We start from the raw sequence: 19,342 nt of genomic DNA, 5'->3' as shown, positions 1-19,342 counted from the left end.
GGTTTGATTCTGTCGCAGGCTTGGAGTGTGCAGAGGCATACCTGGTCATAATATCCTGCTGTCTGAGCTGCCTGCTGGGCTCCTGTGGAAAAGGCTCCTTGGTTGAAAAGCTTCTAATATTCCCATGTGTTATCATTTTGGACCTGATTTCACTTGACCTGATGGACACAGGTCTGTAGAAGACATTCAATTGCAGGAAAAGCAGGCCAGTTAGAGAGGAATGGCAAATATCTTGCTAGTCCTGGAGTCTATTTAAAATGGCAGTTTGACTTTGGAGGACAGATTTAGTCCAAAGGGCATGGATGCTGTCCTCCTAGACTGCCTGCTTGAGCTCTTTTAAGTCTCCAGCCTGATAAGGACACAATTTTGAGGCTTAGCCTAGGTGGGGTGGACATCACCCAGGAATGCCTGGGTCTCCAGACTCACAAGGGAGTCCTAGAAGTAACAGAACTGCTTGGTAATTGAAGAAGGGGCAGAGGGAGGAGTGTATTGTGGTGCAGTGCAGGGAGGCAAGGGAGGGTACAAGGTCGATTGGGTGTGGCCAGAGGGTGCTGCTGAGACTTAGGGAGCAATTGTTTTTCAGATCTCTGTAGCCTTTTCTAGAGCTGCTAGATCTGTAAAGGAACACATCCTGAGGGAGAAAAATCAAGAGGCAGGAATGGGTGGGAGTGAGGAGACCTTAGGTGGTGTGAGCATGATGAGAACAAACTCTCAAGAGGCAGGCTTCAGTGAGATAGCTCATTTAGTTGGTGGATTCAAAGGCTGTTTAAAAATTTGGGAAGTGGGTAGAGGCTTTCCGGGTACATTATTGGCCAGGGATAAGGTACTGGGAATGTCTTATTTACATGAAAAGGAATTCCAGGTGCTTGCTGGGCATGACCTTATAATAAAAGAGGAAGTTTAACCTGTAACCTGGCCAACAGGCTCCCTTACCACCTCAAGGTTGGCAGAGGTGGTGGTAGTATAGCTACATGCACTGGGACATGCAGGCCTAGGGCAGGGAGGGGACAGTCCTACTCCTGCTGGTTTCAAGAAGAGATTTTTAGGGTTTGGACATGTCTCCCCATCACTCTTGTTCCCCTGGTTTCATGGCTCCTTGGCCTCACAACTGTAAATGCCTTTTCCTGTCAGGCAGGCTCTCTGTGGGCAGAACCAGGCGAGAGAGGGAAAGAACCCGGTCCAGTTGAACCTCTCAGGGCTGAGCAGGATGGTGAGTGATCTCCTGCCTCTGGAGAATAACACCCCCAGCAGGGAGTCTGTCAAAGCAGGAACTCTTTTTAATGTATCAATCTTTTCTTTATAAAGGGCTGAGAGAGGAGGCGGAGTTTTCTGCTGAGGTGAGATGACATAGGGGGAGGGGAAAGTTGACGCAGGCTTAAGCAGGTTGTGCTGTGTCATTCCAGTATGGAAGTGACTGAAACAGTTTACAAAACTCGAACCAGGCTCTGGTTTGTCCTCAAGGCCCAAACCAGGGCCAAATAGGGCCCAACATTTTCCTACTAACATTTCAAATGTTATGGGTGCATTATTTTGATGGGTTGTAATAGCTTGGCCATGGCCTCTTTCTGAATGATCAGTCTTCCATAGTAAATACTTGTCCTACTAAGAAAAACATTTGCTAAGATCCTCCAGTCAGTGGAAAGAAAAGCTTCCTCAGAAATAGAATTAAGGAGAGACAATGTAAAGAAGCAGTTGGTCCATATTGACCACAAGCCTGTTTTAGATCCTCAAGAGGCTTAAATGAAATGGGTACATAGTTTATAACTCATTGCCCTGGGTTATGAAGATTGAGACTTTTCACTAACTGTCATTCTCTCCCATATCCTGTGCATGATGCAGAATGAAGGGACTAAGATAGCAGAATAAAATCCATTTTGTTCTTAAGACTCCATTCTAAGTTAACTTGCCCTTAGAGAGGCATGGCCCATACCCTTGAGGTCTGAGAAAAATCACAAAACATTTCTGGACTCCTTTTATGGATACTTTTTATACTCCCTGGATCCTGAACTCACTTTGTAGACCCTGGGCTGACTTCCTAGAACCTGGACTGATATCTTGAATTCTGAACTTAGTTCCTAGATCTAAGACTAACTTTGTAGAAACTGGACAGACTGTCTAGGGCTTAGTTCCTGGATTCTGCACACATTGCCTTGACTCTCAATGTCTAACTTCCTGGACTCATGTTCTTTACCCTGGTCTCTTTTCAAGGACCATGGACTTGTTCCTGGATTCTTTACCCACTTATTTGACCCTGGACTTACTTCCTGGACTGTGAACTAATTTCCTGGACTCTGGACTCACTTGCAGAATCTGGACCGACTTCTGGACCTGGACTCACTTCCTGGACTCAGTTCCTGTATCCTGGCCTACTTACTGGACCAACTTTCTGGATTCTGAATAAACGTACTAGACTTTCTTCCTGGATGCTGGGCTCATTTCCCTGAACTGACTTCCTGGACTCATTTCCTGGACTCTGGACTCCCTACTTGAACCCTGGACTTATTTACTGGAGCCTGGACTCACATACTGGATCACTTTCTGGATCCTAGACTCACTGCCTGATCTAGCTTCCTGGACCCTGGATATACTTCCTGTACTCTTTTCCGAGAGTCACTTCCTCAACCCTGGACTTACTTCCTGGACTAACTTTCTAGACAGTAGACTCATTTCCTAGACCCTGGACCCACTTCCTGTATCCTGGAGTAAGTTTCTAAACTCAGGTCCTGGGTCCTGAATTTCCTTCCTGAAATCTGGGCACAGTTTCTAGATCTTGAACTCAATTTCTTGACTCACTGGAGCCTAGACTCATATCTTAGACTCACTTTCAGGAGCGTGGACCCTTGATGTACTTCCTGTACTTATATCCAACAGTAACTTCTGGTCCCTGAACTGCCTTCCTGAATTCATAGACCTCAGACTTACTTTCTGGATTAACTTGTTGGACCATGGACTCATTTTGTAGAAATTGGACTCGCTTCCTGACTCAGTTCCTACATCCTGAACTCTCTTTACTGAATCATTTCCTGGACTCTGGACTTACTTCCTGGACAAACTTCCTGTATTGGCCTCCTGGACTCAATTCCTAGAGTCACTTCCTGGACCCTGAGCTCATATCCTGGGCTGACTTTCTAGATTCACTTTCTTGACCATAAACTCATGTCCTGGATCAACCTCCTGGACCATGAATTCATTTCCTGGACTGATTTCCTGATCTTTCTTCCTGGATTCTGAACTCACTTCCTGGATTGACTTCTTGACTCATTTCCATGACCATCTTCCTACTTCCTGGACTCAATTCCTGGACCCATATCCTGGTCTGTAGAACTCACTTGTTTGACTCACTTCCTGGAACTTTTACTTAGTTCCTCGACCCTGGACTCACTTTCTGGACTCACTTCCTAGATCTTGGACTCATTTCCTGGACGCTGGTGTCACTTCCTGGATTCATTTTCTTTTCTAAGTTCCTGGATTTGGACTAATTTCCTGGACCCTTGACACACTTTCTGCATTCACTTCCTGGATCCTGGACTCACTTCCTTGACTGACTTCTTGTAACCTGGAATCACTTTCAGTCCTGGACTCATTTCCTGGACCTTCATTCACTTCCTGGATACAGGACTCATGTCCTAGAACCTGTACTCACTTCATGGATCCTGAACTCACTTCCTCTGGACTCTGTAACTCTCACTTTAGAGGGAGTGCTCCCTTCCCTGTAAACCTCATACTAGAGGGAGTGTTCTTCCATGTTAACTCTCAGGCTAGAGGGTGTAGACACTGCCTTATAAACATCAGACTAGAGACTACAGACTAGTGCTCCTCACCTGTAACACAGAGTTGAGTGCATGCTCCATCCACTGTAACCTGTAGACTAGGAGTGTTAACTGATGTAACTCTCAGGGTAGAGGGAGTGCTCTCTCTTCTATAACCCTAAGACTAGTGGGAGTTGTCCCTTCCCTGGAATTCTTTCACTAGATGGAGTGCTTCCTTTGCATGAACTCTCAGAGTAGAGAGAGTGCTAAAACACTTGTAACCTGAGATTAGATAAAATGCTCTGTTGGGCTGGTTTGGGCCTTGAGGACAAACCTGAGCCTGGCTCGAGTTTTGTAAACTGTCTCAGTCACTTCCATTTTTAGGTCCTGGATGGTTTTGCTCAATTCCTTCACCTGTTTGTTTGTGTTTTCCTGTGATTCCTTAAGGGATTTTTGTGTTTCCTCTTTAAGGGCTTCTACTTGTTTACTAGTGATCTCCTGTAATTCTTTATGGGATTTTTTTTGTTTCCTCTTTAAGGGCTTGTACCTCTTTACCTGTGTTCTCCTGTATTTCTTTAAGGGAGTTATTCATGCCCTTCTTAAATTCCTCTAGCACCATCATGAGATATGATTTTAGGTTCAAATCTTGATTTTTTTTGGTGTTTTGGGATATCCAGGACTTGCTGTGTTGGGAGTACTAGGTTCTGATGAAGCCAAGTAGTCTTGGTTTCTGTTGGTAGGATTCTTGCGTTTGCCTTTTGCCATCTGTTGATCTCTGGTGTTAGATGTTCTTGTTGTCTCTGACTATAGCTTATTCCTCCTGTGGGTCTGTAAGCCAGTGTCAGTACTTCTGGGAGATCAGTTCTCCTCTGGTAAATGCCAGGTGCAAATGGCTGTAGATCAGTTGTCCGTCCTGAGTCCTGGGGTCAGAGAACACCCTAGAGACAGGATCTCCACTTGAGGGAAAGGTGCAGAGAGTGCTGAGGGTCTGTTGTCCCTCCTTGGTGTGGTCTGAGTCCCTGGGTCAAAGCACTCCATGAAGGCAGGCTTTCTGTTGGAAGGGAAGGGGGAGAGAGGGTTGCAGATCCACCGCCATCACTTGGAGGCTGAGAGGATCCTGTCCCTGCTGCCCTGTGACTTCTGAAGCCTGTGCCTCCTGGCTGGTCCCACTTTAGAAAGTCACCAGGGAGAAAATCCACTGTCAAATTCTTAATTCACGGCAAGCGGACAGCCAGTCCCACAACACCCAGAGGAAGCTCCACTGCCAGGTGCTCTGTCACACCCAGGATCAGAGGTGAGCAGGAACCAACATCTGTCCCAATACTGGGAGTAACTGGGACCAGTGGGACCAGGCACACAGGAACTCCACCAGTGCAGTGACTCCGGTTCCTTCCAGTCTGTCTGGGTTAGTGTTCTGAGCAGACCTTGGGCACAAGCTCTGCAGCCAGGCCCACAACACACAGAGAAAGCCACACCCCCAGGTGATCTAACAAGCCCAGAATCCCAGGATCCCAGAATCACAGGATTACTGAGACAGCTTGATTCTGAGGAGTTCTGACACAACCAAGATCACAGGAAGGACAGGCTCCAGTCAGATTTAGCAAGGGCAGACAGCACTAGAGTTAACCAGATGCTAGGGGGCAAGCATAAGAAAATAAACAACACAAACCAAGGTCACTTGCCATCATCAGAACCCAATTCTCCCACCATAGCAAGTCCTGGACACACCATCACACCGGAAACACAAGATTCAGATCTTAAATCACTTATCAGGATGATGATACAGGACCTTAAGAAAGACATAAATAGCACCCTCAAAGAAATACAGGAGAACACAGGTAAAGAGCTAGAAGCTCTTAAAGAGGAAACACAAAAATCCCTTAAAGAACAACAATATGAACTAACTAGTACCCTCAGAGCTCCCAGGATCTCAACCACCAACCAAGGACTGCACATGGAGGGGTCTGATTATTCTGGCAGCATGTGTATAGTAGAGGATTGCAAATTCGATCATCAATAGGAGGAGAGGACCTCAGCCCTGTGAAGGTTCTGTGCCCCAGTGTAGGGGAATGCCAGGGCCAATAAGTGGGAGAGAGTGGGGTGGCAGGCATGGGGAGGGGGGAGGCAACAGGGATTTATTTTTGTTGTTTTTGTTTGTTTGTTTGTTTTTTGGAGGGGAAACTAGGAAAGGAGAAATTTACATGTAAATAAAGAAAATATCTAATAAAAAATGCAAAAAAAAAAAAAAAAAAAAAAAAAAAAAAAAAAAAGAGTGGAATTGCTCCAAAGAACTACTTTGAAACAGGTCCACAACAGGTCCACAACCCTTCTTTCATATTAACCTTCTTTGTTCTCTACCTCTTGTCAGAGGGCTAGGTTTTGAAAACTCCAAGACTACCTATATTGGTTCCTGACACAAAAGAATGGGGCAAAGGAGAACGGCTGGTTCAACCCAAGTATATTCAGATTTCCCAAAAATTCAGGTAGAGAAGAAAATCTCATAAGTGCAAGTGGACTCCTACAGACCTAGAGACAAAAACCATATTAGTATCCCTGCCCCAAATGTTTGTTCTGCTTTATTTAGTAGTTTACGTTCTGAAAAACACTGATTATGTTAAATGCAGATCAGATTAATAGAAAAAATCTTAAATGTAGACACTTTTTGTACTGACTCCAATTAGTTGATTCAAATTTAGCTAGTGTGATTGGAGTATGTATTCATAGATTAATGAATAAATATAATGTAGGTTGTGTAAACAATGGAGTTTTATTCAACCATATAAGATAACAAAATAATGTGTTTGCAAGAAAATAAGTGGACCTGGAGATTAGCACAATTAATTGGAAAAGGCTAGCTGCAAATTAATACCACAGGCTCTCTCTAATCTTAAGGATATTGAATTATCTATAGAGCCATAAAATGTTTATATATTCGATCTAAAAGGAAAAGTGTGAGAATCAAGGACACTAGTGAGATTATTTAATTTAATGGGAGAGATGGCACCCGAATGTACATAGAGTATATGCTGTATTTAAAATCAAGTGTCTTTATGTAACATTGTTATGTACAGTAAATATTTATAAGATAGACATTTATAAAATAAGCTATGCACTTTTCAGGAAATTGTTAGGATTTGAAGAGTATATGAAATCAAGGGAAGAATAGCAGATGAATTTAAAAGGCATCTATCATGGGTGGCTAATAGAAATGGTGGTACAAGGTTTTGAGGTTAAAAGAGCAGTATTCTGCACCTGAGATCATTATTCTAAGTTAATAGAAATTTGTAGAAGAGTAGTCAAATTTTAGGATATGAATCCTTGCTGTTGGACACTTATTAGTTATAGTATTCAAGGTTTTCTCTATTTTCAAAATTTCAAATATTGCACTCTGTTTCTGCATCTGGAGAAAAAAGTGACTATCAAGCAAAATACATAGCTGTACTTTCTGTGATGCACACCATGCCTTTCCCATTACAGATTGAACTCTACCCATCACTGTGAGACTATCATGGTTTAGAAGATGTCCAATACAGGGTGCATAACCTCTATTATAAAGAGTCTTTAATAAGGGCACCTTCATAATTTACAGGAAATTTCCACTGCACTAGGTTTCCACATCACCCAGTAAATTCCTACCTCTTCTATTCAACTTTCCCTATACTTTTTTCTATCACTCCTCACTTCACCACCTGATCCCTCCTATTATTATTCCTACCTGATCCCACTCCACACAAAAATCTATTCTATTTCTCTTTTCCAAGGATGATTCATGCATCCCACCAAAGATGACTTTTTTCCTTAGATTCTCTGGACTTCAGGTTTATAGAATTGCTATCTTTTGTTTAGCAGCAAATATCCACTAATACTTGAGCACATATCAACTTTGCTTTGGGGTATCTGGGTTGCCTCACTCAGCATGATTTTTCTATCCATTTGCCTGTAAATTTCATGATGTAATTTTTTCTAACACTTGAGTATTGTGTAAATATATTATAATTTCCTTATCTATTCTTAAATTAAGAAACATCAAGATTGTTTCAAGTTTCTAACTATTATAAATAAAGCCAGGATATATATCAATTAGCAAATGTCTTTGTGATAAGACAGTATGTAGGTACATTCTTTGAATATATGTCCACTAGTGATATAACTGGATATTGAGGTGGATTAACTTCCAAATTTCCAAGAAACCACCATATTGATTTCCATAGTGGCTCCCTAAGTTTGCAGTCCCATCTTCAATGGAGGAGTGTTCCCTTTATTCTAAATTCTTGTCAACTTATACTATCACTTGTTCTTTTGGTCTCAGCCAATCTGCCAAAAGTAACATGGAATCACTAAGTTATTTTAGTTTTTATTTTGCTGATGTCAAGAGATGTTGGACATCTCTTTAGGTGTTTTCAGGCTGGTGAGATTGCTCTATTGATAATTACCTTCATATCTATACCTCATTTTTAATTATATTGTTTGGTTAGCTCATGTCTAGTTTTTTTTTAGTACTGTTATATTTTGGATATTCATACTTCATTAGATGTGGAGTTGGTTAAAATATTTTGTCAGTCTTTAGCCTGCTATTATTTTCCATTGATAGTGTCCTTTACCCTACAGAAGCTTATCTGTTTCATGAGGTCTCATTTTTTAATTATTGATATTAGTTATTGATTATAGATAATGTTGCCATTCTATTTAGAAAATTGTTTCTTGGTCCAATGTGCTCAAGCCATGCCCAAATTTCTCTTCTCTCAGGTTCAGTGTATCTGATATAGTATTGAGGTATTTTATCTACTTGGACTTGTGTAAAAGATGATAAATATTGATTTATTTGCATTGTTCTATGTACAGACTTCCATTTGACCAGCACTACTCGTTCAAGACAATTTGTCTTTTCCAGTCTTAGTTTCTAGCTTCTTTATAAAACCCAGTGTGTATATACATGTGGGATTTTGTTTGACTCCATGGAGTAGTGAGATTGCTTTATGATAATACTATGTGGTTTTCTTATATAGTATTGCAGTACTGCATAAGATGAAAGATAGTGATAAATCTGGAACTTCAATATTGTTAAGTAATACTTAATATATCTTGTTTATATTCCTCATTAAATTGAAAATTGTATTTTATAGGTCTGTAGGAACTGTCTTGGAATTTTGGTAGGAATTGTATTGAATCTGTACATTGCATTTCATAAGATTGACATTTTTACTACGTAAATTCCACAGACCCATGATCATGGAAGATGTTTTCATATTCTGGTATGGTTTATTTCTTCAAAGACTTGTGCCACTTTAGATTGGGTATATCTGTTTGTTTCCTTGGAATTCTACAAATATATAATTTCTTAACTTTTGTATTTACCCAATTTTCATTCAGTAGAGAGTTGTTGAGTTTTCATGAGTTGATTGGCTTTCTGCAGTCTGTTACACTGTACTGATATGTTATCATAGATGGTTTAAGGGCAACATATAACACAAAGAAGATACAAAGTTGTGAAATACAATTTTATTTAAAAAAAGAGACTTATGAAAATGTTAGCAAAGAGGTTTCTTCATAAAATATACATTCCTAGGATATTTGTTTCCATAAATACAGGCCACAAGTGGCCCCTTACACAAGCCTAAGTGGCCTTCTGAAATTTTCATGCAATCCCCCATAGCACCTTTACTCTTGTATGTTTTATTCCTGTAAAGCTAGCACCATATGAGTGATACTGTAAAGTTTTTGTTTCAACTTGAGATGTAGCCTCAAATGCTAAACTACAGAGGCCTAAGCACCCTGATGTGACCACACTTCCAATGCAGCTATCAATAGCAACTTCTCCAGACAAACAGGATTTGGAAGTCTCCTTTATATCTATGCTGAAATTATCCTCGTTTGATTGTGTATAGGTATTGAAGAAGAAAACACAGGTTCTGTGCCATGATTACTTTCATCATCTGCATCCTATCTGAATGACATTATTTTGGTGATTGCTTCATCATCCTCTATTTCATGCATTTTTTTCTGACCACTCTTCCAAGATGTTACTCAGGTCTTGATGTGTGCTTGATGTATGATGTATGATGAGTAATATGTAATGAGTAAGGCATGTGTATATGTGTGATATAGATGACCCATCTACAGATGAGCACTCGCAGTGATTAACTCACAGATACAATTTTACCAGTTTTGAATCTTTACATTAACATTACCCATTTTACAAAGAAGCTTCTTTGACCAAATTTAAGATCAGCCCAAATCTAAACAAAAACTTGGTGGTTATTTTGAGGACATTACTATTCATCAGAACATTAGTATATTCCTCTCTAGGGTCTATGACTTGTATTCTGATACTTGACTATGTTACAGAATAAGACATAAAACATTTCCTGTAGAGAAGGCTTCAGATTCATCAATAAAGTCATTTACTCCACTTACTGGACATTACAAAGTTGCCAGTGTCCATGATTCCAGGAGAAAGTTCCAACACTACATACTATCTTTAATGTCTATTTTTCCTTAGCTGCTTTTTAAATATCATATATGTTAATATATGTAAAATATACATACTGTAAAAATATAGGCATCAAAAAGAAACTTCTGGTCAGTTTCATATTGATTTCTTAATAATGTGTCTTCTCAAATGGGTGGTGACTTCAGCAATAAGGTCTTCAATTTAAGAACAGTATCATGAATGTTGTTTCTTGTGACTCTGTTAAATAAATGACCAGTAACACAAAGAATAAATATAACATACCTGGAAATGAGATTTTCATTAAACTGTACATGTCTTCTCTTTGAGCAAAGAAACTCTCTCCCATGAAAAATTTGTGACTTCTCTATTAAGTTAAAGTTTCTCAGTAGAACATAGAACACTTCTGCCTACTCTTACAAGCTTCTGTGAGCTTTAAGTATTGTTGTATTCTGTGTATGGATGTTCCTTCCTAAGTCCCACCATACAATGTTGGCTACTTAGCTTTGGTTATAGATGGAAATCAGTAAGGACTAGTGATCAATTGTAGGACACCTAGCCTGAGCACCACATGAAGGAAGAGTAAAGGAACCTTTTCCTTTTTCTTTTTTTCTTTTATACTTCCTTGTCACAGGATAAAAATCTGTCACACCTTTCAAATCTGTGTGTTATCCTGTGTTGTCACATCCTCAATAGACACTTGTACAGCAAGCCGTAGACTGAATCTGCAAACCTGTGAGTTGAAAAACCATTTTCAATTTTCAAGTTATTTATGTATTTTTAATGATAATTAAAAGTGACTAATGCATGTAAAAGCTCATTACTTATTAATGCTACTTCTATAGATTGTTTACCTGTGAACCTGTTTTGTTCATGAAATAACTTTCTTATCATGACTTACTCTGGATCCTTTTAAGTTCATATTTTTAAAAATTTTGTTTTACCCAGGGGTCTCTATTATTTAATTCTGTTTTAAATTTCTTCAATTTGTTTTTCTTAAAAGACTTTGGTTCAACTTTCCACTTCCTTGTCTATGATGCTTCCTGAGTCTGTAAGAAGGAGAAATGGTGATATGCTGCCAGTGTGAGAGTCATCTTCGTTTGGGTGTGGCTTTTTGGCAGACTTTCCATGATTCAGTGAACAGTCCTATTTACTTGCACATATGGATAGCACAATTGATCTCTATTTTAAAGAGTAGGACATGACAGAAAGAAGAAAGCAGCACTGTTCAAAGTATATTATATACTTGTATAAAATTCTCCCCAAATATAAAAAAAGAATCCTGTTCTAAGCCACGCCTGTCTGAGCATTCAGATGGATATTTCTAAGTTATCAATTGTGCCTATGATTCTTCCTGCTGAGTCATCACTTCACAATATTTTCCCTAAAGTTTCAGATTCGTGCTCATCTTCTAAGATTGTTTGGACTTTAAAAATGTGTGAGTCACTGAATATAATAGTATGCATATTGGAGCTAGAAGTTTTCAATATTTATAATAATTTCAATGATGGAATTAATTATCTGCAATAATGTACTTCAAGGTTTTCCAAGTATCACTGCAGCCATAGAAACTTCTAGAAAAACCAGAGTCCCCAAAGATCAGGCTTAGGCATTTTGTTTCAGTAAGAGGTACCTATAGTTTCCTTTCATAATTTCACAGGTATGAGATAAAATTACCGCCAATTTCAGACCACCTTCTGATTTCTTGAATTCAAATACAAGTTTATAGACTGTGTTTCATGGTTCAATATTTTTCATATTCAGGAATATTTAGTGAATAAGAGAATACATATTAACAGTAATATTCCTTTTTTCTTGGACTTTATTGGCAGTTATTAGCTATACACAGTAATGTGTTTCATCATGACATTTGATACATACAGACAAGAAATATTGATCACATATAATCCTGGAAGACAAGTAGTTCTTCTATGGATGAAAACGTAATAAACCAAGGCTCTAGGTTCTTGTTGAATAAAGTATTGTCAAGAAAAAAATAACAATCAAAGATGACACATAGAGGGAAATAGAGCATTATTCACTACAATGTGAAGCAAAACACCCTGAATATAAAATGGCATAATTAAACTTATCAACCTTCAGAAATTCAACAGAACTTATTCAGAATACAGAATAAACATGTGGATGATGTTCCCATAAAGGTGTGATTTTTCTAGGACTATCAAGGCAGATCCTTCCTAAGATGTTTTTGTATCTTAACAGTTTTGGGGCTGAATCTTTTTTTTTTTAGATAGCCAATTAGTGTGCTCTCCCCTGGGTAAGACTATTCCTTCAGCTCAGCACTCCTCAGTTTCCTCTGATTCTTTGTAGAAGGCTGGGGTCCTGTAGGATTTCCCCTGTCCATATTACCATGTCTATTGTTGTCCCTGTCCTGAAAACATACCTAGAAGAAACATTAAGTAGATTGTTTTCATGCATGTAAGAATATTATTTATATTAATATGTACATTTTACATATGTATGTTTTGCATAAAATATATATGCATGTAAAAACAATAAAATAGATGCCAGGAAAAAAGTATACAGGAGGTTTGTGGGAAAGAAAAGAAGGAAAAATGATGTAAATATATTTTAACCTCAAAAATTAAAGAAATAAGAATATTCCAGTGTTATACACTACACAGGAACTGAATACCAACAAAGGTTAACTGAAAAGAAAACAGTGAACTATAACATTAAGACTAGGAACCCACTCAATTGAAGATATATATAAATGCAAGAAAGAGAAATAAAAAATGATATAAAAAGAAAGCTAGCTTTTTCAAGTAGAGATAAAATGAAATGATCATGGAATATGCAACAGATGTTGTTTCACCAGAATAGCAATATGGCTTCATGTACATGGCACAGCACAAGTGAAAATGCACTATAAGAGGCTTGGGGAAGGAGTTGATTCATCACTCACTAACAATTCTGCTCCAGTAAGCTTGAGTACCTGAGTTCATATCCTCAGCACCCAGGTGAAACCTGGGTGTTGTTAAATATACACTTGCAACTTCAGTACTCGGAGGGATGGAGTCAGAAGGAGCATGGAGGCTTCCTGCTTGGCAGAAATTTTCCAGGTTCAGAGACAGATCCTGTGTCAAGACAATGAGATGCAGAATGAGAGAGCAGGATACCCAATGTTAAATTCTAGCCACCTCATGAATATGCTCATGGGCACATATATGAACAAATAATACCACAAATACACAATATAATAATAATAATAATAATAATAATAATAATAATAACAACAATAACAACAATTTAAAACTATATAATAATACAAAATACATTCTCAATAAAATAAAAATTGTATACTGAAGCTCAAAGAAAATATGATTGATAAAGCCAAACAAGTTCATTCAAAATCACAATTAATGCAAATATATCCCTTGGCTACCCTATAGACTTTGGAATTACAAAAATTGTGATGTCTGCATCTGTATAGTACAGTAGATCTGACCCTGAATATGTACACTATGAGTGAGCCATCTTTATGGTAGACATGAGTGTGGTCAGGATAGACAGATTTGGTGCTACCTCTTGCCAGCCTACTGTGTAATGGCTTCTTCAAGCCTTCACATACCCACATACATACATGTATTTCTACAATATTGGGAATAAACACATGTATAGAAACACACATACACAAAACCATCAAAGAATCAATCAGTCTTATAAAATTATGGTCATAGCAGTGGTGGCACACACCAGTACTCAGGAGGTAGTGGGAGGTATATCACTTTGAGTTTTAGGCCAACATTTTCTATAGAGTAAGTTTCAGGACATCCATCACTGTACAGAGACACAGAAACACTATATATAAAACAAAACAAATAAATAAAGCCAACAACATACAACAAATAACAACAGCAAAACAATAATGGAGACAAATGCATGGTCTTGAAGGCTATATACTCTCATATTTGTTGATAAAATTTATTTTTGTATGAAATATACATGAATGGCATGACACACATGAGTATGGTAGAAGTGAATATTTCAACTCATTTTCTAGAAGGGATTCAAGTTATTCAGAGATGACATTAAGTACAAATTTAACCTTGAATAAATGTAGGCTATGGTTTCAGACTGAATCAGTCTATAATTTCTGGAACCACTTCTATCATGTCACTTTTTCTTTTCTTTAGCTTACATTTGGGTCTTTAAACCCAATATTTATGACTCTGTGATGTTTCCATCATTTTATCAGATACCTACCAAGGATACTTCTCTGGTCTTAGGCACAGTATCATTTTTGTGCATTTTGGATGGAGTTATTCACCTCAGATGATAAGTGTATTCACTTTATCTCAGACTTGATACCAGAGATGGAAAAAAACCAGAATCTGTTTAGCCTTCGTTGAAATTATCTCATTTTGTTCAGAAAAGGCAATAGTATTTATCACAGCCTGATTGTGACAAATCCAGGAAAAAATATAATTTATTGTGCACTAACTCTTTTTTCAAGTGTGTTCTTTTTTTAAATTAGATATTCTCTTTATTTACATGTCATATGATTTCTCCTTTCCCAGTTTCCCTTCAAAAAACAAAGCAAAACAAAACAAAACAACAAAACAAAAAACAACAAGCACAAACCTCTGTTGCCTCCCCCTCCCCCTGCTTGTCACCCCACTGTCTCCCACTTACTGGCCCTGGCATTGCCCTACACTGGGGTACAGAACCTTCACAGGGCCAAGGGCCTCTCCTCCCATTGATGATCAACGTTGCAATCCTCTACTATCCACATGTTGCCAGAACAATCAGTCCCACCATGTATAGTCCTTGGTTGGTGGTTGAGTCCCTGGGAGCTCTGAGGGTACTAGTTAGTTCATATTGTTGTTCATCCTATGGGGCTGCAAACCCTTCAGCTTCTTTGGTCCTTTCTCTAGCTCCTTCATTGGGAACCCTGTACTCAGTTCAGTGGATGACTGTGAGCCTCTACTTCTGTGTTAGTCAGGTACTATCAGAGCCTCTCAGGAAACAGCTATATCAGGCTGGCTTGTCCTTTCTTAAGTCTCTGCTCCATAGTTAGTCTCTGCAACTCCTTCTGTGGGTATATTTTTTCCCCCTTTTAAGAAGGGATGAAATGTCCACATTTTGGTCTTCCTTCTTGAGTTTCTTGTGGTTTGTGGGTTGTTCTTCCTGTATTCCGAACTTCTGGGCTAATAACCACTTATCAGAGAGTGCATACCGTGTGTGTTCTTTCAATTGTGTTCTTTAGAAGAACACCTATTTCAATGGAGACTCTGGGTCATCACTTCATAATACTAAGTCATTATCGATAGGAAGAATTTCATTATTGATTCATTCCATGGGATTCTCAACATCATGGTGCAGTTTCTGCTTTTAAACAGTTTGTAAAAAGAGTCATCCTTAAAAGGATGATATCCAAGAAGATATTTTTCCTTACAAGATTTATTTTCATTGCTTTGTATCTAAGACTTCATATAAATCACTAAAAATTATCCATAATCAGGTTGCTTTAAATGGTTGCTCTGGTACTTGTGTCACAGAACTGTGAGTGGTGGCAGTTATTGTGTATACAATCTTGTATTTTCTATGGCCCAAATCTTCCACAAGATAGTTATTCAAGAAGAAGAAGACATACAATCAAGCAATTAAAATTGAAGAAAATCCAATAAAGCCTTCCTGGAAGTTAATACCTTTTTATATGAATGGTTTACAGTGTCACCAAGATAGCTTAACTAATATACTGGTTGTTCTGTTTTAGCATGGAGTTAAGAAAATGTGAACTTTAATAATTTAGATTTTTCTTTTATCAATTATCATGCCCATTAAAACTTATACATCTCTTTAATATGCATACTATAATGAAGAATATCTAACAAGTGACAGTAGAGCAAATGAGTTAAATTGATGAGTAAAGCCTCACACTATGTTTACCAAATTTAATAAATATCAAAATCTGTGGGAGAACCTCTACTTCTTTATAAATTAAAAGATAACTGTAAGAGATATTTACACCATCACTTTAAACATTCCAGTATTTTCTTCATAAGTTTATCACAACCAAAAATTATCAAATTATTATGTTATTCATTAACACACATAATTTAAAAAATATATATAATGTGAATTTATTTTCTTATCCATTAACTGGATGGGAGTTATAAAATTACATTTAATATGACCCAAAACTTTCATAAATTTCAGCTATTTTAGGAATTATTAATATATATGAATAATGCATCTGTATTCTATTTATACATTCTGTGTCTCTTTCTATATGCATATACATATACATATGTGTATACATACATACACATATACACACACATACACACACATACATATATACATACATATATATATGTATATATATAGAGACTTTTTTGTGCAGTGAAAGTTGTTCTGGCGTCAGGAGATCTCTTGAAGAAAGGAGATATTTCTGTTGTTTTGATTGTAGCCTCTGTACAGAAAATGAAATTTCCAATGGTACAGGCAAGAACATATACTACTGACACTATATCCACCTCTGTTTATAATCCTTGCAATGAAGTAAAATGGTTGTACAAGAGAATTGCCCAGACTATATTCTTAATACTTTATGACCCACATTAACAGTCATAATCAACAATTTAATTGCTTGAGATAGACAACTTTTGTTGGCTTTTCATAGTCACAGTTTTTTGTTCATTTAGAATAATTTTTTGTAACTTCAAGGAAGTCTAAGTTTTAGTTCTGCCAGAGAATTTAGCATATTTTCTCTAAACATGTATCTTTGTCTAATATTTGTTGAGCTGTAAGAACATTATATTAAAACTAATATTCTAGCACATGCTCACACTCACAGAGTCTAGTACTGTTCCCAAAATAGATAAAATATTAATAGGCAGTATATTTGTGTTAAGAAATTCAGGAGTTAGAAGAGATCCCTCAGTGACTAAGAGCACTGATTGTCTTCCTAGAATACCTGGTTTAGTTCTTAGCTCATACATGTTGGGTCTGAATATTAGTAACTCTAGTCTCTGGGGATATGACAACGTTTTCTGGCCTTTGTGGACAGTAGACATGTGGTCCATAGACAAACATTCATAAACTTCTTAAAACACATAAGAAGTTAGATATTCATGGGTATTATATTTAAAAATATGTATCATAGAGTGACTTGGGTTCCTTCTAGTCTGTCTGGGCTGGTGTCCAGAGCAGACCTTGGGTACAAGCTCCTCAGCCAGTCCCACATCACCTAGAGGAAGCTCCACTCCCAGGTGCTCTGACATACCCAGGATCAGAGGTGAGGAGGAACCAACATTTGTCCCAACACTGGGAGTAACTGGGACCAGTGGGACCAGGCACACAGGAACTCCAACAGCCCAATGACTCAGGTTCCTTCCAGTCTATCTGGGCTGGGGTCCAGAGTTGACCTTGGGCGCAAGCTCTGCAGCCAGTCCCACAACACACAGAGGAAGCCCCACCCCCAGGTGATCTAACAAGCCCAGGATCACAGGATCCCAGAATCACAGGATCAGAGAGACAACTTGACTCTGAGGAGTTCTGACACAACCAGGATCACAGGAAGGACAGGCTCCAGTCATATTTAGCAAGGGCAGGTAGCACTAGAAATAACCAGATGGCAGGGGACAAGCGTAAGAAAATAAACAACACAAACCAAGGCCACTTGCCATCATCAGAACCCAATTCTCCCACCATAGCAAGTCCTGGACACACCATTACACTGGAAAAGCAAGATTCAGATATAAAATCACTTCTCATGGTGGTGATACAGGACTTGAAAGACATAAAGAGCACCCTCAAAGAAATACAAGAGAACACAGGTAAACAGCTTCAAGGGTAAACACAAAAATCCCTTAAAGAAGTACAGGAAAACACAATCAAACAGGTGAAGGAAATGAACAAAATCATCCAGAATCTAAAAATGGAAATAGAAACAATAAAGAAATCAGAAAGAGAGGCAACCTTGGCCATACAAAACCTAGGAAAGAAATCAGGAGTCATAGATGCAAACATCACCAACAGAATACAAGAGATAGAAAAGAGAATCTCAGGGGCAGAAGACACCTTAGAAAACATTGACACAACAGTCAAAGAAAATGCAAAAAGCAAAAAGCTCCTAACCCAAAACATCCAGGAAATCCAGGATGCAATGAGAAGACCAAACCTAAGGATAATAGGTATAGAAGAGAGTGAGACTCTCAATGTAATGGGCCAGTAAATATCTTCAACAAAATTATAGAAGAAAACTTCCCTAAGCTAAAGAAAGTGATGCCTGTGAACATACAAGAAGCCTACAGAACTCCAAATAGACTGGACCAGAAAAGAAATTCATCCCATCATATAATAATAAAAACATCAAATGAACTAAACAAAGAAAGAATTTTAAAAGCAGTAAGGGAAAAAGGTCAAGTAACATATAAAGGCAAGCCTATCAGATTTACAGCAGACTTCTCACCAGAGACTATGAAAGCTAGAAGACCCTGGGCAGATGTCATATAGACCCTACAAGAACACAAATGCCAGCCCAGGCTACTATACCCAGCAAAACTCTCAATTACTATAGATGGAGAAAACAAGATATTCCATAACAAAACAAAATTTACACAATATCTTTCCATAAATCCAGCCCTACAAAGGATAATAGATGGAAAACAACATAAGGAGCAAAACTACACCCTAGAGGAAGCAAGAAGATAATCTTTCAACAAATCCACACAAACCTAATTCCACCTCTTTCAACAAAAACAACAGGAAGTAACAATTACTTTTTCTTAATATCTTAATATGAAAATCAATATTACCAACATATCCTAATCAATTGAAATCCAAAAATATGAGGAATTAGAAATTTGTTGATTGTCATCCAATGGCCTCTCTAATTTGGTAACTGGAAAAATAGTCTAACATTGGAAATTGTCCAATATTGTACAATCCATATACACTTTCAGCTTGTTTGTTTGTGACAGTGTCAGGTTGTGTACAACATAAGGGTATGAAATCTTGCTTCTCCTATCTCAGCCTCTCTATTAGTAGTATTGTTTATTTAATGTCTTTATACTATACTATGTTTTTCAGAACAGCTTATATATATATTCAAAAGTATTTATATACCCAAAAGAAACATAGACGATTAACTAGGGAAGTTGCTTGTAAGAGAACA

At 38.0% G+C, this 19,342-nt stretch overlaps 1 protein-coding gene across 4 annotated transcripts in view; it reads right to left on the bottom strand.

Annotated features, from left to right (window-relative positions):
• Nucleotides 1–9,232: 9,232 nt before the first annotated feature.
• LOC116074322 (adhesion G protein-coupled receptor E4) overlaps nucleotides 9,233–19,342 on the bottom strand; it is a 111,938-nt gene continuing 101,828 nt past the window's right edge. For 2 of the 4 annotated variants that reach the window (XM_031346748.1, XM_031346749.1), the window contains exons 17-19: nucleotides 13,154–13,295; nucleotides 10,850–10,930; nucleotides 9,233–10,437 (exon numbers count right to left, since the gene is read on the bottom strand). In XM_031346748.1, the coding sequence (XP_031202608.1) occupies nucleotides 10,887–10,930; nucleotides 13,154–13,295 (186 nt within the window). In that variant the 3' untranslated portion in view covers nucleotides 9,233–10,437; nucleotides 10,850–10,886. Of the gene's footprint in view, nucleotides 10,438–10,849; nucleotides 10,931–12,001; nucleotides 13,296–19,342 lie in introns of those variants that run through there. The other 2 variants (XM_031346750.1, XM_031346751.1) reach the window with 2 other exon arrangements.

Source organism: Mastomys coucha, unplaced genomic scaffold (genome assembly GCF_008632895.1).
Source record: "Mastomys coucha isolate ucsf_1 unplaced genomic scaffold, UCSF_Mcou_1 pScaffold3, whole genome shotgun sequence".
Taxonomy (NCBI): Eukaryota; Metazoa; Chordata; class Mammalia; order Rodentia; family Muridae; genus Mastomys; species Mastomys coucha.
Note: the sequence above shows the minus strand (reverse complement) of the source record. Positions and strands in the feature narration are given on the sequence as shown.